The following is an 11426-nucleotide window of genomic DNA, read 5'->3' as shown; positions in this document are numbered from 1 at the left end:
AGGTAATATCAGGAAGCCAAAGGCACTGTTTTTATGTATGTGCACTCAAAGCTGATTATGAATTATCAGGTTTCTGACTTTGTGTCAGATTCACGTTCTCTGTCAGGGCAAGGCTGCTGTAGGGTGAAGACAACATCACCTTCATACTCTCTGTGGTGTCCTTCAGCAGACCACAAGTTCAGGTTCACTGGGCACCTTTGTGAAAGAAGTAATATAAGTAAGACAGGATGCTGCTAGATTGTTATTGACGGTTTACTAATTAGTGTACAGCTGGTATTGCATCCCTGCCTTTCCTAGCAGATCACAGATGTTAGAGGCAAATACAATGTGGGCAGAATACGCCTGGACTGTGGCAGCTTCCAGACGGAAGACAATCCCTGGAAATGACCCAGAAGAAAGCAGCATTTCACTAAGTCAGGTCATTATTTTTATAAACTGAGGATCAAAGCTAAAAATTTTATACAACAGTTGCCTTCACTGAGGAAGGTAAGTATAACTGACACTTCCTAAAAAGTGTAGTGAGCGTTCCATTCTTAAATAGAATGGAGTATTTATCCTGCTAGCCCTTGTAATTTTGTAATGTCTGAAAGTACTCGTGTTTTCTATTGAAAGACTATTGCAATGACATGAATCCAGCTGTTGCATTTCCTGTCTTTCCTTTCACCCTTAGAAAAACAATTTTCTAGCTTTCCTCAGTATACAGAGGGGGGGAAATTTGAAACAAGAAAACCATAAGGCTTAAAAAAAAAGCTAGTAAGAGAATAGTAACTGCTAAGTTTGGTTTTGGTTTGGTGGTTGGTTGTTGGGGTTTTTTTTCCCCCAAAGGCAGTTTCATCATTTTTTTCAAATCCTGGCTCAAGATTTTTGAGCAGTAGGACTGACTATTCACCTGTGCATCCTTTTCCAAACTTCCATAGACTAAGTCCAGGTAAGTACAGGCCATTAAAAGCAACCTCCAAGAACAGCAAGAACTTGATCAAAATAAACGTATACTGTTGAATGACACACATGGTATAATAATGGTATAATAAGGAAAACACAAGCAAAACCAAGCTGACATTTTACACGTAACCACAGTGCTTCATTGCACAATTCTGGACACTCTATGCAAGGTGACTGCTTTTGTAATCAAGTTGCTCAAGCCACAGAGGAATGATCAAAATTTCAGTCCAAAGTTTACCAAAACATGTTACCACTCTCTACCCTTTTATTTTTAAAGGAGATTCAAGGTTTATTGTTTTGAAGGCTTTAAGTCCCAGACTCTTAACAAGCAACATACCTCTTGGCAGTTCCTCACTATCCTGATGACCAGCTGAGAGTCAACACAGGCTGTAAGCATTTGTTCATCAGCTCAGCAGAATTACACGGGACTCAGCGAGCATTTGGCATTCGACAATGCTGCTGTCTTTGCGGCAAGCAGATTTATGGACATCATTTTTGCAACTGCTACTTTTCGTGATCATTTGCAGTTCACTCATCTGCTAAATACAGCAAGGCCAATTAAAACAGGCTATCCAAAGAGGTATAGAGTTCAGCATACTGCTGCAAGTCACCAAAAGAGTCACAGCTTCTTTCTTTTAATAGTATATATAGCATTTCATAAGGTCACTGAAGGGATTAAACTGACCAACGGTCTTTCTGTATCCACAGTCCTGCATGAGCCCTCCACTCTCCATCCTGAGGACTGAGCTTCTGCAAGGGAAGTCCCCTTGGCGTCGCTGAGATCAAGGCTTTCCTAAAAGTTTCTCATACACTCCATCTACTCACAAGAGCCATCTACTCTCTGCTCTAGGGACACCTCTACCTGGAACCTGTGGTCTCCCACCAATTCATCCAACCCTTGCCCCAGGACTCCCTTGCTACCCAAGATTTCCTCAGCCTCTCATGCCCTCTCAGCTCATCTACTCCATCTCATGGCCCCACTCTCCCTCCCCATCCCCTGCCCCTTCTGCAGCCATCCCAGCCCGCTGGCGTCCCTCCCTCACTGAGCAGCCCCACTGAGGCACATGCCCCAGAGCTGCGGCCCCACCATGGCTCCTCAGCCCCACTGTTGCCGGCCTTCCACCTCAGCTTGAGCCCTCCTGCTCACATGTGGGGACTCTGGCTTTGAAGCTGTGTGGCTGCTCCTCACTGCGGCGTCCCCTTCACCCCTCTGGGTGAGGAGGCAGCTGCCGTGACCCACAGGCCGGGCGGCGGTTGCTGCTCAGCCCAGCCCAGGCAGCCGGTGAGGGCCATGGGTGCTCCTTACCCTGGGCACTCCCCAGGCCCAGGGCTTCCCAGCGAGAAGCAGACCCACGCCCAGCTCTCGGCCTCCCCTCGGGTGCCAGCTGCCTGTGAGCTGCGGAGGTGACCCGTCACAGCTTGGAGCTCAGCATGGGGTCCTCACTACACCTCGCTGCCCACCAGGGCAACCCCCGGCCCCAGCCCGGCCCCGTGACAGGCTTGGGCGCACCAGCACCCCATCCTGAGCTGCCAGGGGCCACAGCTGGGCTCCCAAAAAGGACTGAGGGACACCTGTTGCTGTAGGCAGGAAGGCTACGAGGAGGCTGATGGCTGAATTTGAAAGATGCGTGTTTCTTGACTGCAGCCTGTCCCTGCCATGTGCGCCAGGAAGGCCATGTCCTGCAGAAACCAATTTGATGCAGTGCTGTCCAAGGCGTCACCGGCAGAGGCACCTGAAGCATCTGAAACCACATCCACCCGTTTTACTGACTGTCTGCCCACAGCCTGGGAGTGCTGAGGAGCCGCCAGCGAGCTGGTGGTGCCAGAAATGTGTTTTGCTCATAGTAGGGGAAAAAGGGCCATGTGGTAGAGTTCTGCATCTAGAGGAGAAAGGGACTGAGGGGACACATCCAGAGCCATGAAACCAAGGTCCCAAACCCATAGTTCTCAGAAGTTCTTCTTTAATTTAAATTTGTGATCATCATGACTGCAAGAAGTGGCAAAAACAGCATAGCAACTTCACAAATCTTCACAAATACTTTACAGAAGGGTGTTCATCTTAATTCTCAAGACCTTTCTCAGGCTGATTGGGATTAGAAAGTTAAAAAAAACAACCAACCCATGTTAATTAAATTCAGGCTATGCTCCTTTAGCTTTACAAATATTTTACCAAAGATTGCAGTGAGGAAGAAACCGAAGCTGAACGAACTTCTTAAACCTCACTGAAAATCCCCAAATGGAATATTCTTCCCTTGTATTTTCCCTTTGTGGCTGGTGCAAAATGCAACTTAAATTCTTTCCCCCTTTTATTTTAATAGCTTGTTCTGCACTCTAGTTCACAAGGACTCTGAGCAAGATATAGTTAATTGATATGTGTAATTATAGCCATCATACCTCCACTCCTCCCTAGAAACTCAGTTACCAGACCTATCCTTGACAAAATGCTTGTGAAGAATAATACATCTGAAGTCAAATGTTATCTGCTAATTGACAGGATGTTTTCAACAATGAAACCTTATCTTAGGTAAATAAACTTCTAAGGAAACTTTGAGCCAGAAAGGCCAAATGAGATGTTTGGGATTCCTTTTTTGCTGCAGAAGGTCTTGTTTTGATAGTGCATTTCAATAGCAAAGGCTAAATGTGTAAGAGAATCTGAGAGACCAAAAGAAAGGCTCAGTTCTCTCTGTTTATATTTGCTCCCATCTGATTTGCTCCTAACTATTATTTTTCATAATAGGAAAAAGCATCTTGATGGGGTCTTTAATTATTGCAGCAGGAAAAATGCGAAAATTATCTTTATCTCGTTCCTTATTTGAAAAAAAACCAAAAACATTTTAATGCATCTCTAGCATTTGTTTCTTTAAATTCTTATTTAGATTTTATATGTTTTTATACTTCAATAAATAGTTTGTAAAACCAGCCTAAAATTAGCATTTTTAACACACAACAGTGTTATATAAAACACCTCTCAACAAGGTGTTATATAAAGATATAACAAAGATATAAAAACCTCTCAACAACGTTCACATTAAAGTATCAGATCAAAGACAGCAGTACTGCACACCAAATATGAGATCCTCAGATGTATGAAAGCAGTGAGAAACAGGAGAAGTAGTCACCAAGGGGAAGAAGATGATGGAGGGAAGAGAAGTCCTGTCCCAGCGTGTGGATTCTGAGGAATGTAAGAGGGTCTTGGAAATGAACTGCAAACTTTTCAAACACACGTCGCTCTGTGTGTGCGAGGCCCTGACCCTGTTTCTGATCAGTATTCAAAGACGTCAGAAGGCAGTGACCCTGCACTTCTGTAAAATTATTTGCTTTATAAAGCACAGCTGACCCCAGCATGCCCCAATGTGGCAACAATAATTTAAGATGCACTCTCAACTTAAGTTTGAACTCCTGAAATTCCAGTTAACTTGAGGGTCCGTGTCCTTCCATAAAGATCTAACTGGAAGACGTTCCCACATGTGCGGAACTGTTATGGCAGCTTACTTGCACACAAAGCATTACTCAGTATCAATCTGCTTCCAAGGGGAGGGAGATCTTGAATCCTACACAGAAGACTGATCTTCATTGTAAAAGATAAATCATATTGTGAGATGGGTTTTCAAGCAGTATGAACGATAATTTTGTTATGTCATAAACATTTCAAGAGTGTGTACAGTTAAAGACTTCGATGTCAAGGGGGGGTGGGGAGAAGAGTAAACAAATATACTGATTTCGATGTGCTTAGCATTAACAAATCCAATTTCCAAAAGCCATGGCCTATCCCTTATCAGCCACGCCAAATCTGATCCCTCTGGGTGGTCATTGCAACTGAAGCCTGGAGCACTCTCTGGCTGTGCCTTCACTTCTAGCTTCCAAAACACTTCCTTTTCTGTCTCAAGCTGTGATCTGATGCATTTGTTCCAAACAAGATTACTAAAGAACCGAGATTATTTATCTAGTGATTTTGCTAGGTCTTCTCTGAAAAGGCCTTTCTGTTTGTAGAAATGGCATTTTCCCACTCTTAATGCAGAAATACATACTTATATCTTTTGCAGGACAGATTTCCGTAATTTTCTGACTGGCAGCTATACGACCTCTGAGCATAAACTGTGTGTCCTGTGGCCTGTCCAGCTCAATGAAAATGTCAGTCCTGTGCAGAAATAGAAGAAAATAAATCACATGTGGTGCTCAGGTGATATGCCAGTTTAAGGGAAGTGGTATCCTTAAATGCACACCACACAGCATTCTGACTGGCTCGGTTTCCTAAACTGGACATGAACTCCCTGTTTAGCTGGGCCAAATATACTTGGGAGACTACCAAGTCTCTGGTGCTGTAGTGAACCTTGTTCTGTGGCTGACTGAGCCCTTATAAATCTGTTTGGGATTCCATCCTGATTACTGCATGCAAATGCTCTTACACCATTCTGTCTAGGACAGAGATTGGAGGGACCACACAGAAGCAATGATCCATCCCTTTCACCTAATTGTTGTTTGTGGTGAAGGAAAGATGGCCAGATAGGGTGTCACTTCTTGCAGAATGACAGCCTCAGCTTAGTAATGGCCTTCTCTTAAGAATTATATTGGTGATTGACTGACTCCAGATGAGGCTCACAGGACTCATCCAAAGTCTATTGCAGTAAAGCTCCACAGAAGAGTCCTGGATCTTAGTTCCTAGTAATAAAAAATAATAATAATAAAAAAGTCAGCAAAACAACCAAGGCCTGTTCAGCATTCTACAGAGGATGTTTAGAAGTCCTTCTTTTAGATCAGATAGCTTCAGAGAGAACAGGGAGTTTACTGATTAAGGAACAGTTGTGGGGTACAGCAAGGGAAACCAGAGAAGGGAAAAACAAGTATCTCAGGTAAAAATTGTGTCCATTTCCTCAAGAAATAAACCAAAAAAGTGTAACAGAATTATAATAGCAGGGTTGGCTCCAGAAGGAAGTTCAGGCACAGGAGGAGTGCATTTTAAGAAGACTGAAGGGAATTTTGTGTGCCAGGAACTCTATTGTCAGCATGGGTGATGTTAGGTTTAAGGTAGCAGGAGGAGGAAAAGAGGAGGAAACCTAACAGCATCTGTTTCAGTGTACCCAGTTTGTCATTACAATCCAAAATACAAACACTCCAGGGGGAGAAAATAATACTCAAAACTGAACAATAGTGGGAAACTTACTCAGGTAATAACTTGTAGTGTGAATGTATGGGAGGAAAGTCAAGCGAGTTCTGGAATGTCAGAGAAAACTCTTATTAGACTGTGTTATTTAGTAAGACTACTCCATTTTTAACTTCTGATCTGTAGGGCAATAATACTTTGTGATAGAGCACAGGTAGCAATAGCCATACCTTTAAAACAGGTAATTGGTTTTTAAATCCTCACTTGTAAATAGAGTTAAAAAAATATAACCAGAAATTAGTAAGCACCTTATCAAAATATTTAAGGTTCTCTGTACCTTCTTTAACATCTTAACAGTAGAGTGATTATTTTCATTAAACCAGAAACTAGATTTTAACTGAGACACAAGAAATATTTCATAGGACTTGATCAGTGACTTCCATTTCCACAAGATATTTTTACCATACCAGGTAAGAAAAGAAGCATCTCTCAGCAACAGTGACCTGAGCACCAAGTCTTCTGAAATTGCTATCTTCTTTACATTTAAAAACATAATGGCTTCAGATAAACTTCAGATAAAACCTTAAAAGCTCAATGCAAGAAGGACATTTTATTGTTATTGTTATCATTGACTGGCTGTTAATGAAATAATTCCAAGAAGTACAGGATATTTTTGCTGCCATTAATTTCATTCTTGATCTACATTATTGCTTAGGCTATTATCTATTAAATATTATCTAACAATGTACATGACCATGTTCTTGAATTTTCCTTTTCCTTATTGTTTTGCTTATATATGACAAACATTGCTGCTGCCAAGGACAGGATTCTAGCATAACATATAGATGTTACTTGAAGGAAAACATTTAATATATATTTTGATGCACCTGATGAAGCAAACATTAAGCATACAGAATTCTAGTAAATGTAAGTCAGGGAATAGACAACCATACCATGGGTATCATTCTTAAAAGCTGCAGTTTTATTTTACTAAATTATCTATGTTAAAAACAAATCTGTGTCTGGTGTGGAATTTCACTGCATCAAGTGTTACAATATTTTTTGTTTTCATTACAAGCAGGAGAATGCATGTAGAACAAGTGTTAAGAAACATGACAATAAATTAGAATATAATTTACAAAAGCAAAAATAATAATAAAGTAACAGTGTACCACATTAATACTGAGTATAAAATAATAAGCAACTAATCACAATAATACAAAGGTAATTTCAGTCTGTATTATTAAGGATATCTATGTGACATTCACTCCATTACAAAGTTCCTAACGAAATGGACTATTTTTGGGTGTATACACCTTGAGGGGTTAATCGCTAGATTTTTCTTTCTGTTTTGATCTTCTTCAGCTGATAGTATTGCTCAGTGGAAGTACTGGCACCAGATTGATTTCTGCATTTCATATTCTACTATTTGATTCTAGGCCTGTCATATTTATAGCCTACACAAATAGTCATTTTGTCACTATTTAGGAATATAACACTATTTAGCTTAGATTATATAGATGGCTACAGCGTAGCAGCAGCAATGAACTGTGCTGTGGAAACCAATTATTTTTCTTTGAATTAGGTTTCATTTTTCAGTCTTAGTCTGAAGCATTGCTTAGTTTGTAAATCCACATACATTCTGTGTTTTGTTCCCTTTAACAATACAATTACATGTTGCTCCAGGGAGTTCTTTAAATTCCAACCTCAGTGCTGTTATGTTGCAGAGTAAACATCAGACTCCCTAGTGTTCTAGCACCAGTAAGAGAGCAAAATGCGTCTTTGGAAACACTCCTTACAGTTTTAATGTCCTAAGTGAGGTAAAAAAAGAGAAAAGGTTTCTTTCAATACATAGAAAACCTTTTTATTGTTAGCTGGAAGGACACATTAGCTGATAAACAAAATCATCCCCTAGAGAAAACTGGACCCTGATACAAAGAGGCCTCTTGCTTCGGGAATGCCATAGCAATCCCTTTCCCTTTCATCACACTTTTGACCTAGCCAGGGCATGCTAGCACCAAGGTGTTTTGTCAAAAGGATACAGAAAGTTGATTCACTTAACAGAGAAGGACTATGTACTGCCCTTAATCCCTATGTGCAACTCCCAAAGATTGGGTTTTTAATCTACTGGTGTCAGTTTTAACAGGAGTTGTTTACATGGTGATGAGAGCAGCTGATAAGCATATGTGAATACACGCAAGCCAACTGAAAATGAATTCCACTGGTCACAGGCATACGGAAGTGGAAATACTGGCAAGAGGTAGCAGATGACAGGAATTTGATGGTCATGAATACATGGGCTACACAAAACCCCACAGACAGATTGTCAATATTTTCAGGGTATTTCATAGTATGAGTCCTGTTAGCAATATCTATTGTTCCATGTTAATTCACATTAGTAAATAGTGTGCAACACATTTGGCTTGTTATTGGTAAAATACACGGGGTACACTTCAATCTCATGGTATTTTGAAATTATTTTTCACTGAAAAAAGTACTTTTTTTTGAAAGTGCTATTTTGAGTTAGAATTTGTAACATGTTATTGTTCACATAATTTTAATTGCACTACAACAAAGGAGGCATAGGTGGACACAAAAGCACATTCATCAAGTACCTGCTGCAAAATGCAAGCATTCAAGTACAATATATTAATATAAACAAGTACCTACTTTCCTTATCTCCTTGTTGAGTCTGTTACTGAAAAGTGAAGGGGAAGGGGTGCACAACAATTGACTTCTTTACGGTAGATTCTTGAATGTGACTTGCCTAAGTAGTTTGGTTTCACATTTAAAAATGCAAAGTGTTTGGCGAATATTAACAATATGGTAATATGAAATAAGTGGAGTATGGCAGCAAAATAGTGAAGGCATCTAGCTACTAATCCAAAGGCATGAGTTTGTTCCAGTCTCAGCTTGAAAGCTGTCCCTAGCTTTAAATACGGTCCAGCTTTAAATATGTACCTGGCCGTTTAGGTGAAGGTGGCCAGACTTCATTCTAGCTACCTATTTTCCAGTGTGCCTTACTCCTGATAGTCCAACAGGCCTCCTGGCCCAAGCACACTTTTGATTTCTGATGTGAACAGAACCTAGATACCTCCATGAGTCATTTATTCTTTGGTTGTAATCCTTGCCCACTCAGATGTGGTCTCCTGAACTTTCTCATAAACAAATGCCCTTCTGCTATGGTATCAAAGAAGGCAACATCTGGAATCCATTTTAACTTCCAGCTTTGCAAAGGATTGTTGCTATTACACAGTAGGCTTATCTTTTGCACTGGAATTCCTTAGTTTCGGAGAATCAAAAGTAACATGTAAACCAGACCTAGATGCCCACAAAGTTGTTTCTTCTTTGTGGCTGGTGTTGTAAACAAAAGTGAGCTGGAATCAAAGTGTACGTTCTAAGCAACCTGTAAGGTAGTAGTGAAGGAGCTGGCAATAGGGTCTTCACCACTGTTGGAGTCTGCCTCCTCCATGATACTGAAATATGTTCCCATTCAGTGGAAATCACAGCTTCACTTGTACAACGGTAAGATGGCTATAAACCTGCAACACGGATTTCATTTTGTTTCATAGCACACTTGTATTTCATGCACCACTGCAATAACTGTTGCACCTCTTAAAACTAAGTCCCTCATGGTTGTTCTGTTTAGTATAGCTTTATATATGGCTCACAGCAGTGTACAGGAAATATGGATTACTCCAAAGGGAATTAGGTGGAATGAAGGAAAAATACATATTTTTTTTAATTTCTGCTCCTTAAATAACATTTCCAAGATCATTTTATAATTTAAATTGTGGTGCTGTGTCGTGAGATAAAATAGTTAACATTTTTAAGCTATGACTTAACTTTTTTTTGATTCTTCTTTACTTCCATAGTAGACCAAGTCATAACAGCTACATTTTAAACAGTTTTAAATACAAATGGATTCAGTGTCATTGCTAAGTCCATAATAAAAATTATTTTAATGGTCCAAGGAGGTAAACAGACTATTGGATTTAGTCAAAAGAACACAAACGTTCCACAGTAAGCTATTCTATATGTGTTGTGTGGATCTTTCCAATTTGGCATGCCCTCCTTATACTGTGTCCAGCACTTTGGATTAATAAATCCCACTTCACAGAAGTTAAAATAATATTGAAATCCTGTCAGCTGGGGCTGACCAGTGGTTACGTTTTCCACAGGGTAATGCATTTGCAAGGACGTCAATCTCATTCCACTGTGTGGCTCTCTTCGATGGACACTCTTCCACAATGATAATAACAAGCACATTCTTGTGCTTTCTGTGGGTCAGTGTCCTTGGCAGGTCTTGCAGCACATCTGTCTGAAGTATGCTCGACTGCAGAACTTGAACTTCAGCACCAGTGGGCAATATGCCACTTTGTTCACATCTTTGCACTCTAATAATTAAGAGCATTAAAGAGAAAAAAAAAAAAAAAATTAAAGTTAAAAAATAAAAATTAAAGTACAAAGAAAATTTTACATTTAACATGCTGCTTCTCTATTCATCCATCTTGCCCTTTTTGTAAGTACTCTTTCTAGTCCAGCCTAGTGCACACAACATATTTTTAGAAGCAATAAAAATGTTTGCAGGGCTTCTGTCCCAGGCATTCAGAAGTGTGCCCACTTTGTATTGGAAGAATTATCATTTATTGGGATAAATGATCACTTTAGACAGCTAGGAAATGTGAGTCATTTTTCTTACAATACTTTTATAGCTTCTTTCTCAGGAGTTATTTTATCCATCTATGAGAAGTTATCCAAAATCTAACGATTTGCACTATTTGGTACCATGCCTCTGCCTTTGTAAGAATCCTTGAAATAGAATGTGCATTGCAGCTAACTGGGATGGAGAAAATGACGAGTGTCCAATGACAAGGCACCAACAGTGTGAGTTCACTGACTGGACTGAACGGTGGATTATACTTTAGGCTTGGTTCCACACATCCACAATCCCTTTTATACAGGAGGAAAAGCCATTTTTATGCCTGTAACAGACATGTAAGAGCTTTTTTTCATAGTTGTGTTTTCCCTATATGCTCGGCTTACTGCCTCAGCAGCCCTTGTCATACTGGCAGGTTAACTCTCCCAGGAAGGGAGAACAAGAGCTCAACCATACAGAGGAAGGATTCCTTCTTTTCCATCACACACAGCTTGTATTTAAAGTGACTTGTGGAGGTACATTACAGGGGCACTGCTGAAATATGCTGTGGTTCTCTGGCTCAGTTGCCTGTCTGTAGAAAGAAGGTTGGAATAGGGAACGGAATAGTTTGTTCCATGCCCAGTTCAAATTCTGATATAGCTGGACATACAGCTGTACCTGAGAGCTCAGGGGTAGACTCAAGTTCTACAGCTCAGATGTTGCTGTTGCAAATTTGCTTTCCAC

At 40.4% G+C, this 11426-nt stretch overlaps 1 protein-coding gene across 2 annotated transcripts in view; it reads right to left on the bottom strand.

The window, feature by feature from the left end:
• Positions 1-7060: 7060 nt before the first annotated feature.
• Positions 7061-11426, bottom strand: part of ADAMTS6 (ADAM metallopeptidase with thrombospondin type 1 motif 6) — a 153890-nt gene continuing 149524 nt past the window's right edge. For both annotated transcript variants that reach the window (XM_054186912.1, XM_054186911.1), the window contains one exon: positions 7061-10440. In XM_054186912.1, the coding sequence (XP_054042887.1) occupies positions 10331-10440 (110 nt within the window). In that variant the 3' untranslated portion in view covers positions 7061-10330. The remainder of the gene's footprint in view (positions 10441-11426) is intronic.

This window comes from Rissa tridactyla, chromosome Z (genome assembly GCF_028500815.1).
Source record: "Rissa tridactyla isolate bRisTri1 chromosome Z, bRisTri1.patW.cur.20221130, whole genome shotgun sequence".
In the NCBI taxonomy this organism is placed as follows: domain Eukaryota; kingdom Metazoa; phylum Chordata; class Aves; order Charadriiformes; family Laridae; genus Rissa; species Rissa tridactyla.
Note: the sequence above shows the minus strand (reverse complement) of the source record. Positions and strands in the feature narration are given on the sequence as shown.